The sequence below is a fragment of the Chiloscyllium plagiosum genome, chromosome 17 (assembly GCF_004010195.1).
Source record: "Chiloscyllium plagiosum isolate BGI_BamShark_2017 chromosome 17, ASM401019v2, whole genome shotgun sequence".
NCBI classification, from domain to species: domain Eukaryota; kingdom Metazoa; phylum Chordata; class Chondrichthyes; order Orectolobiformes; family Hemiscylliidae; genus Chiloscyllium; species Chiloscyllium plagiosum.
Genome location: NC_057726.1, coordinates 52278568 through 52306457, shown reverse-complemented (window position 1 = coordinate 52306457; position 27890 = coordinate 52278568). Strand labels below are relative to the sequence as shown.

General features: G+C 39.5%; 1 protein-coding gene across 4 annotated transcripts in view; it reads left to right on the top strand.

Moving 5' to 3' along the window:
* Positions 1-27116, top strand: part of LOC122558460 (glucose-fructose oxidoreductase domain-containing protein 2-like) — a 54383-nt gene extending 27267 nt beyond the window's left edge. For all 4 annotated transcript variants that reach the window (XM_043707070.1, XM_043707069.1, XM_043707071.1 and 1 more), the window contains one exon: positions 23922-27116. In XM_043707070.1, coding sequence (XP_043563005.1) covers positions 23922-24823 — 902 coding nt within the window. In that variant the 3' untranslated portion in view covers positions 24824-27116. The remainder of the gene's footprint in view (positions 1-23921) is intronic.
* The last annotated feature ends 774 nt before the right edge of the window (positions 27117-27890 follow it).

The window sequence follows — 27890 nt, the reverse complement described above, 5'->3', positions numbered from 1 at the left end:
CTGGGGCTGTTTTCCCTGGAGTGTTGGAGGCTGAGGGGTGACCTTATAGAGGTTTACAAAATCATGAGGGGCATGGATAGGATAAATAGACAAAGTCTTTTCCCTGGTATGGGGAGTCCAGAACTAGAGGGCATAGATTTAGTGTGAGAGGGAAAAGATAAAAGGGACCAAAGGGGCAACTTTTTCACACCGAAGATGATGCGTTTATGAAATGAGCTGTCAGAGGAAGTGTGGAGGCTGGTACAATTGCAGCATTTAAAAGGCATCTGGATGGGTGTATATGAAGGGGAAGAGTTTAGAAGGATATGGGACTAGATTAGGTTAGGATATTTTGTTGGCATGGACGAGTTGGACCAAAGGGTCTATTTCCATGCTGTACATCTGACTCTAAAATGCCAATTCTGTTTTTTGTTGTTGTTACATTACTGAACCAGATCAATTCTGAAATGTACGATGCATGTTGGTGTGCTGAGTTCAGAACCATAGTCAAGTAAGTACAGAACATGACAATCTATTTAATCTGGTGATCACTGAACATTAGTGAAAAACTACCCCAAAGACTGCTACAATGCTAAAATTATAAATCATAAACGTTTTGGGAAGGAAATGAAATACTAAACTGTTGCATATTAACAAAATAAACTCTAGGAATGCATCATTTAAAACCAATTGTTGTAAAGTAGGTAAATAATATACAATTATACTTACTGATCTTGCATCTTCCAAAACTGAAAGTGAACATCATTTTAACCTGATCGGTACATATTTAACTTCCAGGTATGATTGAGCAGCTGCTACTCGTGGTTGACCACACCATCCTCCTCCAGTGAATTTTTCACTTCATTTCAAAGGTTTTTTTTAATCGAGCTTGGTTTTCAGGGAAATGATGAGTGAGAACAGCTACTGGGAGATTATTATTTCTGCACACAGGAAAGGGGACAGAGATTAAACTGCTTTTTCTTTGTAACATAGACGTTTCAGTCAATTTGGCCACATACAAGACTGTAGCCACTTGTCCAGAAGCTAATCAAGTAGTTGCAATTGTGAGTCCTTCTAAGTGCACAGCAACAGGTCAATTGAAAAATGAATCAAAGCATTGTCTCTAAGCCAAACTACCCTGCATGCTCAGACAGATGCGCACACACACACATACCTGAGATGTCTAACATGCTTCTCCAATGTTTCAACACTGTAGATACAACACTGAATGAATTCCAGCAACCTGTTTCTAAAACTGCAACATTATCTTTGCAATTCCTTTGGTTTAAAGTGGTACCTTTTTTTGGGGTTTTTTTTGGTCCACAGTCCAAGAAAACAAAAGTATTCTTAATACTTTGGGAATTTGGATAATCCAAAGGAAATGTTCAGTAAGTCTTTCACATCAAGCTCAGCAATCCAATCCAGAGTTAAGTGAAGTAGCCCAATCGATTTAAAGCTTTGGAAGTTCCAGAATGCTGCTATATCTAAACTGGGCTTCTGATCAGGAAGTGGTGACGATCTCACAGATATTAGTACAGCCCAAATATCATCAAGAAATATCAACGGTAGACATTGAAATTTCTATAGCAGGGTATGTCAGTAGGGTTCAAGCATGTGTAAAGCAATATTTTCACTGGCCACATATGCACAAAGATATGCTCAGTCTTTAAAACATGCCAGAAATATCAGGTTGTGCAACAGGCAACCAAACTGGCACCTCTAATTCCCATACCAGTTTTTGAGGAACCGTTTTGTAGGGTGCTGGATGGATTGTGAGAGAAAACAAAAGTGGTTCATCAGTGTATTCTCATTATCATGAATATTACCACTTCAATTTCAAGAGGTCATGACCTTGAGAATAATCATGGTAAGTTAGTAAGAGAGGTTAACCCAATTACGGGTTTCTCTGTGGATTGCCAATGGAGATCCAATTGGATCACAGTCCCAGTTTCACATCTAAACCTTTTTATAAACTTACATAGTCTTCCTGTAACATAGTTAAAAGTCTTCAGAACGTCACCCACAGACACGAGGGACTTCTGAAAGGTACTATCAAACCATAATTGGGGTATACTGTCATGATTAACATCATGATTGAAAAAAAAATGGGAATTTGCTTGCCACATGTGACTCACTTATTGAGGTTTCTAGTTTTAGTCCTTTTGAATTAGTTTACAGCCATGAACTAAGAGGACCTCTGACCCTAGTCAAGGAAATGTTTTAGGACTGAAGTCATCAGTGTTAGACTAAGTATCATTGTTCTGAGAATATCTCACAGGAGCCTGCAAAGTAGATCAGGCATGCCTTAGATCATCACAAATAACCAGGAAACAATGAGTTGACAAGCATACCAAATCCCCAACATTTTGATGAGGAGATGACTTGTTGATATTACTGCCTTGACAAGGTGAATTGTTCAAGCATTGTTCAGTGATCCGTACATCATAGATTTTTTAAAAAGTTATCTAATTTATGCACCAGATTTCTGGAAGAAGAATTAGTTGTGTTATCAATATATTGGTGCATCACCATCGGGAAGAGTCTGTGGCGGGGGTGGGGGACAAAAATGAATGTCCAACATTAGCCATACATGACCTGGACCTAGCAGAATCCTCACTTACAAAACAGTGCCCAGTCAGTTCTTCTATAAAACGATGGTTCTGTTCTTGCACAATCCCGCGTTATAGAAAAATTGCACTTTGGAAACAGTGCTTAAATTATTGGCACTGTAATCGCATTATAGCCAACGTGTTTTAAAATTTACATTGATGAAACACATGTTATAACAGAACAACCTGTATCCTTATTGCTTGGATATAAAGAAGCAGTTCAATTGCCAAAATGAACTCAATCAAATCAGTAGAATTCCTAACATGTTCGTACTTAAACCATGGCTCAATCTAATCCTGCGTCAACTACAGAAATGTCAATGAAGTAACAAATGCAGACTCTCACCTACTTCCTTGTTTGGAATATTGTATTAATAGGGTTGGCAGTCCCAGATTTCTTAGCAAAATAGACTTGTTAAAAGGATACTGAGTTAAAAATCACACAACACCAGGTTATAGTCCAACAGGTTTAATTGGAAGCACTAACTTTCGGAGCACCACTCCTTCATCAGGTGGTTGTGGAGGACACAATTGTAAGACACAGAATTTATAGCAAAAGTTTACAGTGTGATGTAACTGAAATTATACATTAAAAATACCTTGATTGTTTGTTGAGTCTCTCATCCATTGGAATGACCTTGATGTAAATCACAAATCTTTTTTTTAAAAGTTACATTCTCAGGTTAACTGTAACAATTGGTGTCAGCCAGATAAGATGTTGAAGGTGTTAGCCCCCTGTGTTCCCTGTCTGTGCCCTAACGTTTAGACTGATTCTAATCTAAAAAGTGAGTTAAGAGTCTTAAATAGATTCATACAGTTTTAGATTTTAGATTTAAGATTTAGATTACTTAGTGTGGAAACAGACCCTTCGGCCCAACAAGTCCACACCGACCCGCCGAAGCGCAACCCACCCATTCCCCTACATTTACCCCTTTACCTAACACTACGGGCAATTTAACATGGCCAATTCACCTGACCTGCACATCTTTGGACTGTGGGAGGAAACCGGAGCACCCGGAGGAAACCCACGCAGACACGGGGAGAACGTGCAAACTCCACACAGTTAGTCGCCTGAGTCGGGAATTGAACCCGGGTGTCTGGCGCTGTGAGGCGGCAGTGCTAACCACTGTGCCACCGTGCTTTGAGCAAAGTACAATTAACTCTGCAAGTACAAATTCACTCCGTGTGTGTGTGTGTGTGTGTGTGTGTGTGTGTGTGTGTGTGTGTGTGTGCATGCGAGTGTGCGTGTTTCTGGAGTGGGGGGGTTGTGTGTGTCTGTGGGAGAAAGTGTATATGTGTGTGTAAAATGTTTTAAGTCTGTGAGAGGATGCATGTGGGAGTTGTGTGTCTCTGTAGAAGTGTGTGGGAGTGTCTGTGTGCTTGTCTGTATATACATGCGTGTGTAGTGCAATGGTGGTCACCTGTAGTGTGACATGAACCCAAGGTCCTGGTTGAAGCCCTCCCTATGGGTATGGAACTTAGCTATCAGCCTCTGCTTGGGCACTTTTCGCTGCTGCCTGTCCCGAAGTCTGTCTTGGAAGATGGTCACCCGAAGGTCCGAGGTCAAATGTCCTGGACCACTGAAGTGTTCCCCAACTGGGAGGGAACATTCTTGTCCGTTGATTGTTGTGCGGTGCCCATTGCCGTAGCCTTTGCTCGGTTTCACCGACATACCGTGCCTCAGGGCATCAAGGTATCCTATCTCACATCTCATAGGATGTGAATTTGTACTTGCAGAGTTACATTGTACTTTGCTCAAAAACTGCATGAATCCATGTTAGACTTTTAGATTAGAATCAGTCTAAACATTATGGCACAGACAGGGAACACAGAGGGCTAACACCTTCAATATCTTATCTGGCTGACGCCAATTGTTACAGTTAACATGAGAATGTAACCTTTAAGAAAAGTTTTGTGATTTACATATGAAAGAAGTGAAACTATAATGGTCATTCCAATAGATGAGAGACTCAACAAACAATCAAGGTATTTTTGAATGTATAATTTCAATTAGATCGCACTGTAACTTTTGCTATAAATTCTGTGTCTTACAATTGTGTTCTCCACAACCACCTGGTGAAGGAGTGGCGTTCCGAAAGCTAGTGCTTCCAATTAAACCTGTTGGACTATAACCTGGTGTTGTGTGATTTTTAACTTTGTACACCCCAGTCCAATACCGGCATCTCCAAATCATAAAAGGATATTGGTTGCTTTTACATCCCAGAGATAAAGAGACATCAGCCTTTGTGACACCAGACCATCTCCTCTAATACCAAATGATGACATTCAGGCTAAAAGAAAATGCTGCTGCAACTTTCCAGACACTTGTGAATCAAGCAGTGGCCAGTTTTCCAATTTGTGTAGTTTGCATTGATGATGGTGAGGATGTGGGAGGACCACTTGGAACAATTGGAAGCTTTGTTCAGGAAATCACAATTGGTTGATTTGTTGATAAATCTCACCAAAGTGAATTTGCAGAGATACAAATAACCTACTTATGGCATATTATAGGGTAGGTTAAGTGCTTCCAAGAAAAGCAAAAGTACAAGCATTAGCCGAGCTTCCTGCCTCTAAAACTAAATAGGCCCAAAAATCTCAATCATTTCCTATGTTAAAAATCACACAACACCAGGTTATAGTCCAACAGGTTTAATTGGAAGCACACTAGCTTTCGGAGCGACGCTCCTTCATCAGGTGATCAGGTAATCTAAATCACACAATCCCCTGATGAAGGAGCGTCGCTCCGAAAGCTAGTGCGCTTCCAATTAAACCTGTTGGACTATAACCTGGTGTTGTGTGATTTTTAACTTTGTACACCCCAGTCCAACACCGGCATCTCCGAATCATTTCCTATGTTGGTTTAGTCAAAACTTGTACCAAAATTTCATCAGGATAGCTTCTTCACTGATGGATTTGCTCCAACAAAAGCCAAGGTAGCGTGCTTAGGCCAGGCATCTTTTGAGAAGTTGAAAGCTATTTTGATCAATGAACCAGTGTTGGCTGTACCAAAATTAAACCATTCAAGGTAGCAGTTGATGCTAGACACCTGGGAGCAAAAACAGTTCTATTACAAGAAGATGGGATGGGCATAGAGAAACCCATAGCATCCAGCCTTGCTGAATTTTTACCACCATTCCAGCCCCATCCCCAACCGACCTCCGATTTTCTGAGGATGAGTGATCGGACCTCAGTAAAGGTCTAATCTACATCCCACTATGCTTCCAGGTCAACTAATTCCATACCCGTTGCAGCATTGAATTTTTCTTCTACAGCCTCTGCCTCCGGGCTCAATTTTTCCATCAGGACTCCCACCCTCCCTCCAAGGACCCCATCTCCCGCCTCCAACATACTGTATCCACTTGGACACCCTGTGCTGGTCTGTTATTTGCCCTCGACTTCTTCTTTTCTAACTGTCACTGTGACATTGATTGCCTCAACCTGTCCACCCCTCTCACCCTCGCAATGTGCAGCCCTCCACTCCAACCCCAAGCTCACCATCAAACTGGGGGGGGGGGTGAATGCAGTGGTAGTTTGGCGCAATGATCTCTACACAGTTGAAGCCAACCACCAACTCACACATGCCCCCTCAACCACGACCTCACCTCCCATCACCAAACCATCATCTCCCAGACCATCCACAATCTCATCACCTCAAGGGATTTCCCATCCAGAGTCTCCAACCTCATAGTCCCAGAACCCCAAACTGCCAGGTTATACCTCTTAACCAAAGTCCACAAACTTGACTGTCCCGGTCAACCCATCGTCTCCACCTGCTCCTGCCCCACAGAACTTTCTCCTCTTGACACTGTCCTATCCCCCTTGGTCCAGGAACTCCCCCCAATACATTTGGGATACCCTCCACCACCTACATGACTTTTGTTTCCCTGGCCCCAATGCCTCACTATCATCATGGACAACCAATCCGTCTACATGTCCATCTGCCATGGCAAAGGCCTCCAAGCCCTCCATTTCTTCCTCCCCTGCCGACCCACTAGTACCCTTCCACTGACACATTCATTTGATTGGCTGAACTGGTCCTCACCCTCAACAACTTCTCCTTAAAATCGTTCCACTTCCTTCAAACCAAAGGGGTAACCATGGGTCCCAGCTATGCCTGCCTTTTTCGTTGGATACGTGGAACAGTCTATCTTCCATAGTTACACTGTCACCATTCCCCACCTGTTCCTTCGGTACGTTGACTGTATTGACACCACCACGTGCTCTCACGAGGAGGTTGGACAGTTTGTTAACTTCACAAACAACTTCCACCCTGACCTTAAGTTCACCTGGACCATCTCAGACATCTCCCTTCCCTTCCTGGACCTCAGTCTCCATTTCCAGCGACCAACTCAACACTGACATCTACATCAAACCCACCAACTCCCACAGCTACCTGGACTACACCTACGCCCACTCCCAACTTTATAAAATCACCAGCCCTTACTCCCAATTCCTTTGCCTCTGTCATATCTGCTTGCAGGAGGAGCAATTCCACTCCAGAACATCCCACATGGTTTCCTCTTTCAAGGACTAAATTTCCCCCTCATGTGGTCAACAATGCCCTTCAGCACATCTCCTCTATTTCCGCACCTCTATCCTTGAACCCCACCCCTCCAAACGCAACAAGGATAGAACCCGCCAGTCCTCACCTTCCACACCACCAATCTCTGGATACAGTGCATCATCCTCTGCTATTTCCATCACATACAGTCAAACCCCACCACCAGAAATATATAGTATTTCCTTCCCTGTGCCTTTCAGCATTCTGCAGAGACCATTCCTTCTGCAACTTCCTTGTTGGGTCCATGCCCTCCACCAACCCGCACTCCAGTCCCAGAACCTTCACTTGCTGCTGCAAGAGGTGAAAAACCTGTGTCCACACTTTTTTTTCTCTTTTTCCCCTCCCACCCACCCACCCACCTCCATCCAAGGCCCCAAAGGATCCTTCCACATCTGGCAGAGATTTTCCTGCACATCCAAACACCTCATCTACTATGTCCGTTGCTCTCAATGTGGTCTCCCCACATTGGGGAAACAGGACACCAACTCACAGAACATTTCAGAGAACATCTCTGGAATACAGGCACCAAACAACCCCACCGCCCTGTGGCCAACCACTTCAATGCCCCCCTTCCACTCCGCCAAGGATATGTAAGAGTCCTCCACCCCCAAAGCCTAGCCACTCGATGCCTGGAGGAAGAACGCCTCATCTTCCACCTTGGGACCCTCCAACTGCATGGTATCAATGTTGATTTCACTAGTTTGCTTATCTCCCCCCTCTTTTTCCCCCATCCACCATCTCATTCCAGATCCAACCCTCTAACTCAGCACTGCCGTCTTGAGCTGTCCCACCTGTCCATCTTCCTTCCCACCTAAACGTTCCACTCTCTCTCTGCTCTGACCTATCACCGTCTACTTATTGCCTTCCACCTACCTCCCCCTCCCCCCCCCGACCTCCCTCCCACTTATCTCTCAGCCTCTTCGTCTCCCCACACCCCAACACACACACACACATTCCTGATGAAGGGTTTATGGCTGGAATGTCAATTCTTCTGCTGCTCAGCTGCTTCCTGATCTGCTATGCTTTCCCAGCATCGCACTTTTCGACTCTAATCTCCAGCATCTGCAATCCTCACTTTCTCATAGAGAAGCCCATAGAATTGACACCAAAAGGGATACTCAGTAGTGGCGAAGGATCCCCTGGATTTGCTAGGATTGCTGCTGCTCTTAAACATTTTGAAATATCTTCGCTGCAGAGAAACGTTGGTATATAATGATCGTAATCCAGAGCCTTTGTTTAAAAAAAATCACTAATAATAGCTTCCAGCTTCCACACTGGTATCCCCTAAGGATTAAACCTTGGCTCCCTCCTGTTTCTCATCTACATGCTATCCCTTGTAGGTATTGTTCTGACCCATTGGGTGGAGAGCTGTAAGTTGAGCCCCACTATTCCTAGAGTTGTACTAAATGTTAAAGTTTTCTTTTAAAGTACTCTCATATGAATTGATCTGAGTTCCGGACTAAGATAGATGGAAAGTATGGACAAGTTTTCTGTACTGAATAAGTATTAATATTTATTACAAGTAATTAGACTATAGCTACAGATAAACAGATATAAACCATTTGCATCAACATAACTATTTAAAACTTTACTCCTGTCATTAGCTCCCCCTTTATTGCACACAGGCAAACAAATTAGGAAAGTAGATTATTGGCAAAGCTGGAAAGTCAGGGCAGCAGTCTTTGCTTCCTGGTTTCGATCTTCAGATGATCCTCCTTTGGCTGACTCGATCCCTTATTATTCAGATGTCTTTCTCAGAATGTTTCCACAGCTTTTTAAGTACAGGGTAACTGATTCACTTTGAAAATGTCTCGAACTATCAATTAAAAATCACAAATCATAACAACTGCTGCCAGAAAAAAATCACTGGTTTTCTTCAAGTTTAAGCGAAACTCGACTGCAGAGATTAGGTAGCTATGGATGGGGAGCACATTTCTTTTTCTCTTGCTCTGCGTCTCTGTAACTTCCAGCTCCAAGCTGCTCAGCCAACTGAAAACCAATCATATGGTTGTTGGCAAGTAAAAGGTCACTGCTATTGGTCTGTGGACTAATAACAGTTGTCAATCAACTTCTTGTTGCCATTGAGGTATATCAGTGCGCAAACCTCTTGGCTCCAGGTTGTCTGCAATCTGAAATTAAATTATTGCTTATTCAAACAGTTGTTTACAATGCCTGTCGAAATATCAGATTACTTGCAGCCACTCGTTTACACACTTTTTTTTTTAAAAAACCAAAAGTAAAAATTACACTGTTCTTGAAACCGTCTATGAAGTCAGTTTCACATGAAGCCACCCAACTCCCCCTCACCACCATTTCTCTCAATTGTTCACTATTACTAAATTATTAGGTTGCTTATCCCACATAGAGTGCTCTATAAGCAGAAATTTACTCCAGATATTGGAATGAATGAATTTGTTTGCTTTGGTACCTATTTTAAAAACCATTGCCTAACTGCCAATTCCATTGGTCTACTTGGCAACAGTTTTAAGATTAAACCAGTCTCTGCAAGCTTGGTTTCACGTTTGCAAAAATGAGTTTCTGATCTCATTCATATCATCTCTAAAGACCACTTTTTCCCACCTCCGTGACATGTTTTCTGCAGCTGAAACACTCATCCATGTCTTAGTTACCTCAATTTCAATTCTGATCTGCATAGTCTGTCATATTTCACTCTCTGTAACATTGAGGCCATTCAAAACCCTGCTACATTATGTCTTAATTTGCAGCAAGTTCTTTTCCCAGCATCCCTCTGTTCTCTAACTATCATTAACCTGTGGTTAAGTACTGCCTTGATTTTAATATTTTACACTCTTGTTTTCAAATCCATCTTGCCAAAGACCTTGCCTTTCCCTAGCTTTGTAATGTTGTCCAACCGCACAATTCTGCGATATCTGCACTTCTATAACTCTGGCCTCAAATGCATCTCTGATCATAATTGTTTAATCAATGATGGCCTTACCTTCAGTTTCCTAAGTCCTGGATTTACAGTAAAATCCTGTCATTTGCAGGGGTTACATTATTCAAAAACACTGCAAACAGCAAATGTATTTTATAATGGTTGTCAATTGGATGGATTCCTACTGTCTGGTATACAATAAAAGATGAAAATTAAAAGCATGTTTTTAATACATATAAAGATATCCTACTAAAAAAAAGTAAGTGTAAAATTTATTACAAATTTATCCAGTATAATGCAATGATCTAACAGTAATGAACGCCTACATGCAATCATTCCTGTAAACAATATTGATGCAGTGCATGCTTTCTAGTTTAGGAAGTGCAATATAATCTGTTATAGATACCTTCCATTATCTCCATCTTTTTGCAGTCATTTAAGCACTTTGTCCCCAGTTGGCAAAATTGGGCACATAATGTTTTGCGTGGATAACAAATTCTCAAGTGGAGGGACTTTACCTCACTACACTTCTCTGCCTTCTTCTATTGATTTGTATCTTTAAGACTCTAATTGAAATTTTGATCATTGCTTTTAATCATCTGACCTTATATGGCTCAGTACCAAGTTTTGTTTTATAATGCTTCTGAGAAGTGCCTTTGGCTGTTTCATTCTTTACAAATGATATATAAATATAAGCTATTATTGAGTGAATGCAGCACAATATATTTGCTGTTTGCAAGGTTTTTCAAGAATGTAACCTCTGACCTGCACGACCTTTACTATATGTCCAGAGCTTTGGGAGTGGGAAACTGAAGGCCAGGCCACCAATAGAGGGACAGTTATGATTGCAGATCCACAAGAGACCAGAATTACAGAAGCACAAATACAGTATAGTTTCCATTATTAGATCTGAAAGTTGTAAATAGCTGAAATAATGAATCGTTATCATGTCTTGGTATTGTGAAGAATATGGTAAACGTTTGCAGAAAACACCAAATGTGGCAGTGGATCGGGGTGATTTTGCTTTAATTTGCACTTTGGTACAGTTTGTTGTTGAATATAAACTGAACACAACCTTTGGCGATGTTACGCCAAGCAAATTTCACCTGTCAACATGTTTCGTCATGCTAATGAATCTTTTTTTCAGCTATTCCTGAAATAATTGTCCTGCTGATGCAATGTTAAAGGTTTGGGAGAGACAGTACCACACCATTTCTGTGACTTGAGCAACTTCAGATCCAGGTTGAGAATCTGGAGTTTGAGCTGCAGATGTTGTGCCATATCAGGGAGGGGGCTATTTACCCTAACCCCGGACACTTTATTGCTGAATTTGCATTCTTAAATACCTTACATTAGATATTTTAAACTTAGTCTGTGAGAAAAGGCAGGAGGGTGTGATTGTAGGTGAACTAGTTATGGTTGGCTTTCAAGATACCTTAGTTCCTGTAATTGTCGTACAGTGACAAGGTTCTTTCAACTTGTGTGGAAGAAAGTGAGCATTGTGGGGAGGATGAATGACCTGACAATGACACTGTCGTGCAGGGATCTGGCCAAGTGGTTGGAGGAAACAAGGACATAGTGATAGTGGACAATATCATTTTGGGGGGGGGAATAGATACTGTTTTCTACAACTGTCAGTGTGAGTGTTGCCTGCCTTGTGCAAGGGTTAAATATGTTCCCCCAGGTTGGAGGGGAGCTTGGTGTAGGAGGGGAAGGATCCAATCGTTATTGTCCACATTGTTCTCAATAACATTGTAATAATAAACATTTAAAAATGGTGAATCTGTGGAATTCTTTACTGCAGAGCACTGCCATGGCTGAATCATTAAATATATTAAAGATAAATTTTTAATCATTAAAGGAATCCAGGGTCATGGGGATAATGTAGGAAAGTGGAGTTGAAGATTATCAAATCAGCTATGATTTCATTAAATGGCAGAATGGATTTGATGAACCAATTTGCCTACTACTTCATCGTTTGGTCACAGGTGTATAGAGCAGAAGGATCTATTGAATAATGATTGTAATGCCTGTGTTTAGATTTTTATCAAATAACCTTTTGAAGGAAGATGCTGTACAGTTTTGTCTTCTCAGTCAGTGTAGGGTAACACTGACAGATTTCAGTTACTTAGCTATAGAGATGGTGAAAGAGTTCAGTTTGATGTTAGCTGTTTGTCCCATTTAAAGAACTAATAAAGCAAGTTACACATCTCCATCTGAACTGCTCAAAGCTTGGAAATGCAGATTTATTGTAGAAAGCAAGTTGTCGGAACCAAGGGAGATGTGAACAGTATGAGAAAAGGATAAGTCAATGCAAAATCCAGTTTTGCAAGGATATTTTGTTTTTATCTGTTCGTGGTGAAGTAACATTGCTCATTAGCAGTCTTCAAGAAAGCTGCTAACAAGATCTAGTGAACTCTGTAGCATGGTTTTCTCTTTGCTTGATGTTCAATAGAAGTCAGTGGGATCTCTCTGCTTCCAAAAGTGATATCAAGGAGGTTAAGTAACCAATCACATTCCAGAATACCAAACCAGAATTAAAACACATTGAATTCCTTCACCTTTCATTATGTTAAGTTTTTATCAATAGCAAAACTAATGACTAGAATATGCAAGTGCGATTAAGATGGAAGCTTTAAGATCATAAATTTAAGAAAACTAAAAGATCTGGAACTTTTTTTTAATCATAATAGAAAAATGTGACATTAAACAAATATAAAATTTATTCTTTCAGGACCAATGAGGCAGCTTAGAAGTAATAATGACTTAGGCAAGCTATTGAAAACTCTTATTCAATGAGGCATAACACTTTTGCGAGTATTTGCAACAAGCCTGTTCAATGATTTCTGATTGATAGTATGGGGAAGTGCACTTACGGGAACTGTTGAATAATTAACAGCAACTGCTGAAATTCTAGATTCAATTGGCCTTGTATGGACTCCAGAAATCAGTCAGTAAATACTATGGCTTTCCTGTCATTACTATTGCAGACATCTGGCCAATAATTCAATATTAAATGGCAATGCTGCAGATACTGTGTTTATCATTGGGAGGAAATGATGGAATTTCTAAGAATTGAGGTGATGTTCGTAATGATCAGAATTAACTAATTTAGATCAAATTTGTGAATTGACTCAGTGGTAATGTTTTCATAATCTCTGAACAAAGGAGGAGTAGGGGCTGATAAATGTGTAATTCTTTATTAAGGTTTCTCTTCAAATAACACAGTCACGGCATCCTAGTGATTAAGCTAGTGTACGCTATCAATAGACTAGGCAATTGTCAGAATCCAAAAGGTTGTTTCAACGAATCTGCATTTTATCACCACTCTCCATGTAGTAACCCAAGAAGCAGCTGGCTTTCCATTCCACAACCAGATTTTTAAAAAAATGGATGGGCCAGTGTAAGTATGAGCTTCCTACACTTTTAGGGGGGGGGAATAGACTTACTGATGTCTGTTATTATTTCTGCATTTATCTCTCTGTATTGACGGCCTTTTTCCTGCTCCTTAACAATCACTGGATGTACATCTATGAGAAAGGGATATTATGTACAAGCCAGGTTCTTATGGCAATCAATGCCAGTTTCCTGTTGAATAAAATTCCGGTGTATAAAGATGGTTGTTTTAATGATATCATCTCTATTCTCATACATGTTGGACTGTTTGATCCATTGACTGCTGAGATTCAGTTTCTTGTGCTAAATAAAGTGCCTTAGCTGGTGAAGATTCAGTAGGCTAACAAAACCACAGTCTGGTGTTAAGTATTGTTGTGTATGGATGTGATTCACTACCTTTCTAACAATGACTTAGCAAAATTGTGTTATAATAGACCTCTGATTTCAGTTATGGTTTGTCCAGTAATCTAGTTGCCAGTAACACATTTTGTGGCTCCATTGAAGAGAAACAGTAATTAAGAATAATAGGAAATTCCAAGGAACGCATCATTTGTGGCTTAATTCCAGTTGGACAGTCATAGATTAGTGTTTCTTTTTAGTACAAGCTCTTCCATCTGTCAGTTTTAGTTGATCCTGTATGAGGCAAAGCTCCCTGCATCATGGGCCAGAGGTTCTCCATTTGACTCTTCATTGTCAAATATAAAATTTACATTATTTGCACAATATTTCTAAATCAGCTGTTTGTTCCAAGCTAAATAGAAAATGGAAGAAAGGCATTAGAAGATGATGGTAAGGTCAACTATCAGAAGGGTTGCAGACAAATTGAAAGTATATTGACAGTAATTGTCCTGAAAGGCTAGTTTTCAAGTTCGTAGTCACAAGGATGTCATTTGTGTTGCATACTTTTCTAAGTTACTTGAATTTTCTTAAATTATATAAGAGTTGCACAGAATGTTACAGCTGAGAATTGGGCCATTCTGCCCAGTCTGTATGTGGATATGTATGTTTCACAAATTTCTTCTAACCCTTTCAACATAATTTATTCCATTCTCCTTGTACTTTAAATGCATCTATACATTTTATATATAAACATCCTCAAAAAAGGTTTGCCATCACTCAAATTGTCAGTCTTCTAGATTCTGTAACTTGCATAACTTGTGTTCAAATGTTTAGAGAATTATAATTTACAGAATGATGTTAGCTTAAGGGAAGTAACAACTTTCACAGCTAAATCTGAATTAAGTCCTCTGTACAGTAATTTAGTTTCTCTGTTAGTTGTTGTCATTTGTTTTGCCTCTCCAGAAGTTTATTACACTTGTCATGCTTTGATTAAAAAGCAATTTCAGGATATTATTAAAATACGTTAAAATTTTAAGGAATTAGATTCTAAATAAACCTACATCTCCCTATTTGGAGGAAAGGAGTGCCTGGTAAGGGTGCACATTGTCATTATGTCCTCCCAATCCTTCTTACTGAGCGCCATAGTTTTGTCGAAACAGTTAAGAAATTTAAAGTGAGGGGCTATTCAATGATATGTATTAGTTTTACTGTGAAACTGCATGTTAATGGGATCTGATCTGCTGTACAAAATCGTGTCACCAGTTCAGAGCACAAGTCAGGTACAACTTGGAAATGAGCAAGAGAAGGGGACACCAGAAGAGCTTTTTCATTCTGCCAGACTTTATGAACTGTAAATACATTTTGGGAACAAATGGCCAGCTTGATTAACAAATAGTATGCTATTGTCTTGCCTTGCCTTTATCGATATCTGTTTTTACTCTTTTTTTAAAATGTGATTGTAGTGATTACTTTTTCAAAAGAATGAACAGAATGCAGTATAGAGCATAAAATGGATTATAAATTCCAAACCTGAAATAGTGGATTAATTCTTCTTAGAACTGTGTTTTTATTTATAATTTAGAATGATTTTTTTTCAGCTACAGTGATATGGACCTTGGGATCATTGTTCCATGTTTATCAATTTAAAATTAAAAGTTGAAACAATTAAGTTTTAAATGTGTTTGCTATGTGAAGGCATTTGTCACTGTACTGTAAAGTACAATTCTTAATTTAGAAACTGTAAATTTGCAGTTTCAGAATACAGCAGAAAAATTGATATCAAATGAATTTTCATTTCGGTTTCAGCTGCTTATGGAGTCATATGTACAGCACGGAAACAGACCCTTCCGTCCAACTTGTCCATGCCAACCAGATACCCAACCCAATCTAGTCCCACCTGCCAGCACCTGGCCCATATCCCTCCAAACTCTTCCTACTCCAGATGCCTTTTAAATGTTGTAATTGTACTAGCCTCTACCACTTCCTCTGGCCGCTCATTCTGTACATGTACCACCCTCTGCGGGAAAAGGTTGCCCCTTGGGTCTCTTTTATATCTTTCCCCTCTCACCCTAAACCTATGCCCTCTAGTTCTGGATTCCCCCAACCCAGGGAAGAGACTTTGTCTATTTATCCTATCCATGCCCCTCATGATTTTATGAACATCTATAAGGTCACCCCTCAGCCTCTGATGCTCCAGGGAAAACAGCCCCAGCCTACTCAACCTCTCCCCATAGCTCAAATCCTCCAACCCTGGCAACATCCTTGTAAATCTTTTCTGAACCCTTTCAAGTTTCACAACATCCTTCTAATAGGAAGGAGACCAGAACTGTATACAATATTCCAACAGTGGCCTAACCAATGTCCTGTACAGCCGCAACATGACCTCCCAAGTCTTGTTCTCAATACTCTGACCAATAAAGGAAAGCATACCAATGCTGCCTACACTATACCATCCACCTGCGACTCCACTTTCAAGGAACAATGAATCTGCACTCCAAGGTCTCTTTGTTCAGCAACATTCCCAAAGACCTTACCATAAAGTGGGCGGCACGGTGGCACAGTGGTTAGCACTGCTGCCTCACAGCGCCTGAGACCCGGGTTCAGTTCCCGCCTCAGGCAACGTAATGTGTGGAGTTTGCACGTTCTCCCCACATCTGCGTGGGTTTCCTCCGGGTGCTCTGGTTTCCTCCCACAGTCCAAAGATGTGCAGGTCAGGTGAATTAGCCATGCTAAATTGCCCGTAGTGTTAGGTAAAGGGGTAAATGTAGGGGTATGGGTGGGTTGCGCTTCGGCGGTCAGTGTGGACTTGTTGGGCTGAAGGGCCTGTTTCCACTGTAATGTAATCTAATCTAAAGTGTTGGTAAGTCCTGCTAAGGTTTGCTTTCCCAAAATGCAGCACCTCGCATTTATCTCACTTAAACTCCATCTGCCACTTCTCAGTCCATTGGCCCATCTGATCACGATCCCGTTGTAATCTGAGGTAATCTTCTTCGCTGTCCACTACAGCTCCAATTTTGGTGTCATCTGCAGACTTACTAACTATACCTCTTATGCTCACATCCAAATCATTTATATAAATGACGAAAAGTAGTGGACCCAGTGCCGATCCTTGTGGCACTCCACTGGTCACAGGCCTCCAGTCTGAAAAATGACCGTTCACCACTACACTCTGTCTTCTACCTTTTGAGCCAGTTCTGTATCTAAATGGCGAGTTCTCCCTGTATTCCATGAGATCTAACCTTGCTCACCAGTCTTCCATGGGGAACCTTGTCGAATGCCTTACTGAAGTCCACATAGATAACATCTACTACTCTGCCCTCATCAATCCTCTTTGTTACTTCTTCAAAAAACTCAATCAAGTTTATGAGACATGATTTCCCATGCATAAAGCCATGTTGACTACCCCTAATCAGTGCTTGCCTTTCCAAATACATGTACATTCTGTCCTTCAGGATTCCCTCCAATATGCCCACTACCGACGTCAGGCTCACTGGTCCATAATTCCCTGGCTTCTCCTTGCCACCTTCCTTAAACAGTGGCACCACATTAGATAAACTTCCAGTCTTCCAGCACCTCACCTGTGACTATTGATGATACAAATATCTCAGTAAGAGGTCCAACAATCACTTCCCTGGCTTCCCTTGGAGTTCTAGGGTACACCTGATCATGTCTTGGGGAAATCCTGGGGATTTATCCACTTTGTGTTTCAAGATATCGAGCACTTTCTCCTCTGTAATATGGACATTTTTCAAGATGTCACCATCTATTTCCCTACATTCAATATCTTCCATGTCCTTTTTGTTTAATATCTGCCCCATCTCTTGCGGCTTCACACTTAAGGCCGCCTTGCTGATCTTTGAGGGGCCCTATTCTCTCCCTAGTTACCCTTTTGCCCTTAATGTATTTGTAAAAACCCTTTGGATTCTCCTGAACCCTATTTGCCAAAGTTATCTTGTGTCCCCTTTTTGCCCTCCTGATTTCCCTCTTAAATATATATACTCCTACTGCCTTTATACTCTTCTAAGGATTCACTCGATCTATCCTGTCTATACCTGACATATGCTTCCTCCTTTTTCTTCACCAAACTTTCAATTTCTTTAGTCATCCAGCATTCCCTATTGGAATTCTGTGAAGGCCATACAAGCAACGTGGAAAACAGGGACTCTGTGGATGTGGTGTACCTCGATTTCCAAAAGTATTCGACAAGGTGCTGCACAAGAGACTGCTGCATAAGATAAGGATGCAGGGCGCTACGGGTAGAGTATTAGCATGGATAGGGGATAAATGAGTGCCTTTCTGGCTGACAATCAGTGACTAAGGGCATGCCTCAGGGATCGGTGTTGGGACTGCAATTATTCACAATTTATATAGATGATTTGAAATTGGGGACCACATGTAGTGTGTCAAAGTTTGCATATGGCGTTAAGTTGAGTGGCAGAGCAAAGTGTGCAGAGGAATAGGAAACTTCGCAGAGGAACATAGTTATTTTGAGTGAGTGGGCAAAGGTCTGGCAGATGGAATACAATGTTAATAAGTGTGAAGTCATCCATTTTGGTAGGAGTAAGTGGAACGGATTATTACTTGAATGGTAAAAAGTTGCAGCATGCTGCTATACAGAGGGACTTGGGTGTCCTTATGCATGAATCACTGAAGGTTGGTCTGCAGGTACAACAAGTAATAAGGAAGGCAAATGGAATTTTGTCCTTTATTACTAAACGGATTGAGTTGAAAAGCAGGGAGGTTATGTTGCATCCGTACAGGGTGCTGGTGAGGCCATACCTGGATTACTGCAAGCAGTTTTGATCTCCTTACTTGAGAAAGGATGTACTGGCACTGGAGGGGGTGCAGAGGAGGTTCACTAGATTGATTCTGTAGATGAAGAGTTTGGCTTTTGAGGAGAGACTGAGTAGACTGGGATTATAATCATCCGAAATCAGGAGAATGAGGGGGTTTCTTATAGAAACATGGTTCTACAGGACATTGGTTGGGCCACTGTTGGAACATTGCATGCAATTCTGGTCTTCCAAATGGAAAGATGTTGTGAAACTTGAAAGGGTTCAGAAAAGGTTTATAAGGATATTGCCAGGGTTAGAGGACTTGAGCTATACAGAAAGATTGAATAGGCTGGGGGTGTTTTCCGTGGGGCATTCGGGGACTGAGGGGTGACCTTATAGAGGTTTATAAAATCATGAGGGGCATGGATAGGATAAATAGACAAAGTCTTTTCCCTGGGTGAGTCCAGAACTAGAGGGCATAGGTTTAGGGTGAGAGGGGAAAGATATAAAAGAGACCTAAGGGGCAACTTTTTCACGCAGAGAGTGGTACGAGTATGGAATGAGCTTCCAGAGGAAGTGGTGGAGGCTAGTACAATTGCAACACTTAAAAGACATCTGGATGGGTATATGAATATGTAGGGTTTGGAGGGATATGGGCCAGGTGCTGGCAGGTGGGACTAGATTGGATTGAGATATCTGCTCGGCATGGACGAGTTGGACCGAAGGGTCTGTTTCCATGCTGTACATTTCTATGACTCTATACAATTATGAATAGAAAAAAATAGAAGTAGAGAGGATGTTTCCACTGGCAGGTGAAACTAGGACATGAGGGCATAACCTCAAGATTAGAGAGAGCAGATTTCGGACTGAACTGAGAAGGAGTTTCTTCACCCAGAGGGTTGTAAATCTCTGGAATTCGTTGCCCAATGAAGTAGTTGATGCTAATAATGAATTAAGGGATACGGTGAGAGCACTGGTAAGTGGATCTGAATCCTCAAAGATCAGCCATGATCTTATTGAATGGCAGAGAAGGGTCAAAGGACCAGACTGCCTACTCATGCTCCTAGTTCTTATGTATGTTTTGATAGAGAGTCTTTATTAATTTGAGAGCAAGATATTAGATGGGCAGTTAGCTGTCTGGCTCTGCAACAGTTGCTCTGCTGTTTGGTGGCAGTTGCTCTGATCAGTTTTCAAAATGCTCTGCTTTTATGGCCCTTCCTGCCCACCCTGCCCCCTGCAAACATCATACCCTATCATTGGTCCAATGTCAATACAATAACTTCAAACTCAATTGGGTTTAGTATCCTGGGCATAATTTAAATTAATGGGTTAAATTTGAATTGTTGTCAAAACAGCAACCAAAACTCAAGTACCTATTTAACAGCCATTTGCTACATGTTTCTATTTTGGAATAGCCTGTCTCTTAGCTGTTCTGTTCTGCAGCTGTGACCGTACTTTAAATTTACTTTAAAAATTCAGAAAACACTTTCTATCTTAAAGTGAACATGTACAGGAACACTATCAAGATGATATAGATGTGAAGTTCTTCATGGAAACTAAATTTTGTTCAATTTTCAAACCAGTGCTTTCACCTTTTCCCTGTGAGAAGGAAAAGCAGCAGAAGGAGAAAATAAAAGTTTTAGTTTATTGTCTTCTGAGTTTTTGATATGTGGTGTAAGGTGGTAGGTAACACACTTGGGTTTTAAAAGGAAATAGTTAAAGTATGAAACAAAAGACTTGGGGGAGAAGTCCGTTTTACTCATTATGAAGGTGCTCAATCTTTGAGCTAAATGCATGCTTACTGCAAAGTTTCACAAGCATGGATTTTGCAGTGGTAATTACACTGAAACTGTAAGTAATTCACTGCTTTACCTTCACTGAAATTACCCTGCTACAGCCAAACTGGGATCAGCTCTGATCTCCAGCATCTGCAGTCCTCACTTTCTCCTAGTCTGTAGAAATGCCAAACAAAGCTGAAAGCCATGAGTTGTCAGTGATGTTGTCCCTTCGAGCCTCACCCCAAGTTCAACCTCCCAACAACTGGTTAACTGTTGGCATTTGCTAATGCATGAGGAGTGTTAGTTTGCATTGGTAGAATTGAGAGACTTTGGACGAGGTAACTGTTGTTGGCTATATAAATGTTTGAAAGAGCACTTGAACTATAGTTTCTAAATGGCCTCCCTTTCATCCTTTTTGTTGAAACAAAAAGATAAACCAGTCATTTTTGGGAGTTGCTAAAACTGTAAGAAAAATGTCACTGCAGTTATACAAAAAGTATGGTGTTTGTGTCTCTGCTTATTAAAAAGAGAATGCTTTGGCAATTTAGTGGAGATGTGTGATTTCCCCTTTAAGGTTCGTGGGAACTTCATAATTAACTTTCATGGACAAATGTCATTTGCTTACATCTGATATTTGTCTGAACAGCAATATTTTTACTTTTGTTTTAAGATTCAAATTCTGATATGCTGTGAGCGGATGTATTTATGAGCATTTTATCTATTGACTGCAGTTTCTTTAGATTTTAAAATTAAGCAATCATTTGCAGTACCATTTACTTCTATTTTCCGAATTGACCCCACTTTAATGCTTGAAAACTAAAGTGACTCAGATGTCAACAAAATCAAATAGCAATAAAGTAGTACAGTATATAATTATCAGTATGTAATTGTATTAAAGTTTGCATTTTACAGATCATCACATAAATATGAAAATCCATGATAAAATCTTGGGATCTCTGACTAGGCTGATCTTGGACGTGCCTTTGAATATGTATGGATTTCGTCCTTTCTCTCATCAAGAAGGACAAGGGCAGCAGTTAAAAAGGAAAATCATCACATACAAGGTCCCCTCTCAAGGCACTCGCCATACATATCACTGTTCCTTCAGTGTCACTGGGTTAAAGTCCTGGAACTCCTTCCCTAACAGTTTTGTGGGTGTACCTACACCAAATGGGCTTCAGTAGTTTAATAAAGCAGCTCACCCCCATCTTAAGGGCAGCTAGGATGGGTAATAAATGCCAGCCTAGCTAGCGATGTCCACATCCCATGATTGAATAAAAAATGTTAACTTAGTTCTGACATTAAGTGACCTCCATGTTTAGCAATAGTGATATTATCAAACAGGCTAGGCAGCCAATCATATTGAAGAATTCTCCCACAATGGACCAGAAAACAAAAAGGAATGATTATCATTCATTATTTAATCATTTCAGAGATAACAAATGCGGTTATGATAGGGCAATGGTAACGTCACTTGACTAGTAATTCAGAGGCCTAGGCTAAAGCTGTAGGGACACAGCAGCTAGTCAAATTTAAATTCAACTAATAAATATATCCAGAATTGAAAGCTGATCATTCTAATGGTGCCATGAAACTATAATTATTGTAAAAACCCATCTGGTTCACTATAAAAGGAAATTTCCCATTATTCTGCCTAAATGTTATTCAAGACTCGCAATAAAATGATTAACTTATGACTGCCCTCTGAAGTGGCCTAGCAAGCTACTTAGTTTATGAGCAGTTGGGGATGGGGAACAAATGCTGGCCATCACATTGCTGTGGGTCTTGAATCCCATTTAAGCCAGAAGGAATGAAAACAGGATGGGGTGTTAGGAGAAGGTGAGCACAAGAGATAAGAGACGCAGGGGTGGGGAGACGTGACATTTTGCACCTCCCATTCTTCCTCATCGCAGATCCCTTGATTGAGCAAGAGTGCTTGATGAGGAACCCACAGGAGTTTGTTGGCAAAGCTGAGGCATCACTAAATTGCGATGGGCACTGGGATAATGGATGTCCATTGGGTCACTAAAGAGCCTAAGTGATATCCTGCTGTTAGCAGCTACGAATTCCAGATCAGTCCCTTCTAGCTTCTATTTAATCAGTGCAGCTTCTGCTGTATCCAGGGATTGATGAAGGACCTCTTCCATGAATAAGTAGACTTAGCCTCCCTGGTTGCATTAAATCCAGCTCTTTCTAAGTTTCCCATCAGAAATACTGATTCAAAGCAGGTATTCACTAATTTTATAATTCCTGGTCCTTGCCTCTAAATTAAATCTAATTTTATGGTTATTTGTACTATTGCAGAATACTATTTATTTTTATATTTCTCCACTTAATTTTGTATATCCTTTGAACTTTTTAATTTTTTGACTTATTTTCTGATACTTTCATGATCTCTCCTGTCTCAAACTTACAGAATACATAACTAATGAGTTATTTCTAATATATCTATTGATTGGTATGGCTTAAAAAGTTCAAGTGTTCTGAGCTGCTTGTATTACCTTCTCAAAGTCATAAGGCCATACTTGTAAATCTCCAAGTGATAGTGATAGTTTCTCTCAGGATCTCGAGCCTGATGAGTATACTGACATTATCTGTCTCAATGAAGCCCACTCTTGCACTCCAGACAAAGAAACATTCAATCCTTGTGCTGTTTCCGTTGTTCTTTATTGTTGGTTAGCAGTTGACATTTTAACTTTTGTAAATTCAGGTAAAAGCAACATTTGTTTGGATTTGGCAAAGCCAGAGAAAAACTATTATTTGTATGCTAATGAGAGGCACACAGGACTGGTGATATGTTACAACTGGCATTAGTGCCTGATCTCTGCTATGTCACTGTTCATAGTTAATAAAGAAAGGGAAGATTGATTTTGTTAAATGTGTTCCCACCAGCCATGAATCCTGTGTACATGGAAACCAACTGTAAAAGTAATTTATTACTTATTTGGAGAAAACTGCCAGTAAATGTTTTAAGTTATTCTCAGGAATTCTGTACTTTTAATGTGTGAATGAGCTCTACAAATTGTAGCCATATAATTAATATAAAATTTCATGCTTTATTACAGGCTGTTTATTGGGCCACTAATCTGAATTCAGTGAGCTACATTGTATTTGCAATGTATAACATTCTAATTTTGTGAAATGTATAAATAAGTTTTAGAAGATGAGTGGTAACTGCGTGAAATCAGGTATTTTTCCAGATTACTTCAGATGGAAAAAAATGGATGACATTTTTACTTCAAATCCATCGGACTTTGTTGGTGGAGAGGTGGGAATAAGCTTATATTAGCGAGTTGCATTGATAATTTGCTGGAACTTTAATTAATTGGCTGACGTGTTTCTGTGTCCTATTAGATTCATTTGTTATCAATGTAGTTTTTTTTTTGAACATTTTGTGGATAGAAAGATTTAACACATCAATTGTGGCACTCGTGTTGGCATCAGGTATAATTTAATCATTATTATTAAGGTTGTTTGCACATTTTTATAGTACTATGCAATATTGAGAACTCGAGTTAATTGAATGGAAATAGAATGTTTCATTTTGCATGATTGTCTAATTTTCTTTCCTTCTTGCCCAAATAAAAGGTATTGGAAAGAATGTGATTTGTGAGAAAGCAGCAACTGCAGGAGATGCCTTCAAAATGGTGAAAGCAGCTCGTTACTATCCTAAACTCATGAGTATTGTCGATAATGTACTTCGGTTTCTACCAGCATTTGTGAAGATGAAGCAGTTAATTGAAGAAGGCTACATTGGTAATGTCATGATCTGTGATGTACGTGTATATTGGGGCAGTCTTCTCAGCAACAAATATAACTGGATTTGTGATGAACTAATGGGTGGTGGCGGGCTTCACACAATGGGCACTTATATTGTAGATCTGCTGACTCACTTGACCAATAAGAAGGCTGAGAAGGTCCATGGCCTCCTGAAAACTTTCGTGAAACAAAACGATAACATACATGGAATCCGACACGTCACTAGTGATGATTTCTGCTTCTTCCAGATGTTAATGAATGGTGGTGTGTGTAGCACTGTTACACTCAACTTCAACATGCCTGGCCCATTTATCCATGAAGTCATGATTGTGGGATCCATGGGCCGTTTGGTTGCTCGAGGTGCAGACTTGTATGGGCAAAAAAATACTTCCTTCAAGGAGGAGCTGCTGCTTGCTGATACCATGTCTGTAAACACACCTGGGCTGCTAGAGAAAGCATTCAGCGATATTCCCCTTATATATTTAAAGGGCACTGTTTACATGGTGCAAGCCTTGAGCAAATCCTTTAAGGATCAAGAGGATCGGCGTACCTGGGCCCACAGGCCAGTTTCAATGGCTGCATCCTTTGAAGATGGTCTTTATATGCAAAGTGTTGTGGATGCTATTAAGAGATCGAGCAGGTCTGGGGAATGGGAAGTTATTGCTATGATAACAGAAGAACCAGATTCTAATCAGAACCTATGTGATGCCTTGCAACGTAATAACCTGTAATAACATTATGGAGTAATAGCACAGTAGATACATTTCACCAAAAACAGAACCTTATTCCAATTCAAAGATCATATTTAAAGTAACAAAGCAATTTCAGGTTAGTTCTTGTAAGTACATTATAGATACTGTGTTTATTTGAATTGTTTCCGCCTATGCAGTTATAACTGCGCAAGTGTCAATAAACCATCCTATTCCATTCTTAAGCTCTTAAAAAAAATTCTAAATTTTAACCTTTGTCTGTTAACAGACTATTTCAACAAACTCTCACATAACAGTAGTTCATGAGCAAAGAGTGAGAACAGTGCAAGTGTTGAAATTGTGCTTGGTCATTCCTAAAGCCACCCTGGAGGCAAAATGGATGTATTCAATATTTCAAAATCAATTCTTACAGGCAGAAAACACATTTATTCATAGAAATTTAAATAAGGATTCTAATACAGCATGGAAAATCGTAGGCTGGCTGTAAATTGTACATTTTCCTGTTTTGTATTGCTCCTTGTTCAGGGACATTCCTTTAAAATTTCAAAAGAAACCTAGTATGATCCTGAAAATTTTCCCTTTTCCCAAAGGTTAAATTGCATATTTAATGGCAGTTAAACCTAATTCATTTTGTGACTTGGAAATTTGTTGCAACCTGGATAATTCTCTCTGTATGGTTTTCAGACTTTAATGCACGCACTAATCCTGACCTTGACGAGGGTATAGTTCCTTCTGTACAATCCAATGTAATCACTGTAAGAGTACCCATGGCCTATTTTCAAAGGGAGAACCAGGTGAGCAGATTCAGTTAGGAAACAGAAATCACAAGCAATTTTGTATAAGTTTTAATGCCGTTAAGCCTTTTGAATTCACCAGGTTTGCTTAAGGTTTTGTACATATAATAGAAAAGTCTGTGAGGATATGAACTATATGGAATGAAGGTACATTGTTATCTGTAGTGCCTTATTTAGGCCAGCCTCTACACTCTGCCCTGCCTTTACATGCATAAATATCCAAACACACTAACCTGATTAATTGGCAGACTTCATTTTTTGACAATGTTATTAGTGATCATGTCATAGCATGCAATTATTGTTTCGTACTTAAGTAATTAACTTCCGATTTTTTTTTCCCCTTGGTATATTGTTTACAAACTGACAGTTCTGATAAAACAAAAATTTATTTTAGTAAATTGGCTATTGATAGGACTAGAAGAAAAACAAATGTTGAGCACCAGTTTATTTATACGGATACATCTTCCCAATTTTTGAAAGACAAATACTCTGATTTATGAAAACCTCATTAAAATTGGGGTGGGAGAAATATGATGGTGATGCAGGGAAAGGATTCTAGTTGACTAATAATTTCAGAGTGTGTGTACCATATTTGAAATAGCATGGCAAAAAATGGCTGGAATATTTTTGTAATGTGCTGCATTTGTTTTCCACTTTGAATTTTGATTATGTGAAAAGCTGATTACTGTAATAACTGTAAAACATGTTTTTGGACCTGTAGATCTTAAGTTTTAAGTAAATCCAAGTTGTGTATTTTTGTCATAGTTTTTAAAAAGAAAATTTAATTTTTTTTCAAACTCTTTGTATATATTGACTCCAAAGAGATATTTATTACAGTCTTAAATGTTTTTATTAAAAATTGTTTGCTTTGCAAGACTGTTCAGGATGGGGACTGAATTAGTGTTCAAAATACAGCTAGGCTGTTTCATAGAAATAGTCGAACTGTATAGAGAATTGGGTGACTAGATATTTATTTTTCATTAAATTCAAATAAATGGGTTATTTATATTGAAGTTTATTTTCCATTGATAGGGGTCCAAGCATTAAACTTGATAAATTTCCTGTGTAAAATGTTTCAAATAAAAATGTTTATTTAAGACGTTTTGTTTTTAAATTATTAGTATCATCGTAATATAAAGGTGGAGCTTTGGGAAGTATACTTGTGTCCATATGTCATAATGTGTTTTACATGTATGGATTTACTATACAAAACACAGATTCATATTTTACTTGATAATGTGATTACATTTTATTTATGGACACAGATCTATTAATTCTTAGCAGGTGGTTTTTAAACAGTTCAAATAAAGCATGAAAAATAACATTGAAACAATGCCTGCCTTTGATTTAAATACTGTCCTTTTCCATATAGAGGAAATGCAAGTTTTGCTGTATGGGGGAATATACCTGTTATGTGTTCTGTCTTTGAGGTCTAGTATGTTGTTAAAACTGTTGAAAGTTTCTGGGCCAGTAAATTATTTACTGTGTTTCAGAAATAAAAAATGCAATTTTAAAACTGACTTTTTGGTTTCTATGTAATTTTTAAAAATTCTATAAACTGACCAAGTACGTTCCATGCAGTTTACTTCACAGGATGATGTGTAGCTTATTTAGTAGCATGATTCTATCCAGTGGCTTTGATGAATCTTTCTTTCATGTAACTGTTTCTAACCGTCACAAGTTGAACAACTTTACCACTTTGATATTGCTGTTGTCAATCTCCAGTGGAGACAAACTTTGGGAGAAGAATATCACACTGTAAAGACAAATTTATACAATATTTATAAAACACTGAGCCTATTCCTAGATCTTTTCCAGTTTGCAAGTAATATATTTGCCATGTAGAATAAGGAAGAATTGCTAAAGTTCTACATGGACTGGATTAGATGAATTAAATAACTCAACTGAGAAATACTTCATTTTTTGAAAAAAATCAGTCATTCTCCTTGTGGAATATTTGGGCCTTACTCAAGTTCAGAATTCTCTGCTAGGCAGGAAAGAATGAAAAATTGAAGGTTCTTTGTGGCACTTGTTTGGGTGATCCTTCATGCTTTGATCTCCAGTTATTTCTTACACCCTTGTATTTTCTCTTCTCAGCCAATAAAATAATAATGTCTCCTCGAGGTTGTTTATTTAAATATATGTCTTGACTTGTTTTCAAAATTGATACCATCATTGTCGTATGTTCATGAAGTTTTACTCTTTGCATTTTGTTTTAGTTCTTGGATACCATCTAAACGTCTGCCTTTATGTTTCATATTCATCTAGATGATATCTATTCCTAAGTCTGTAAG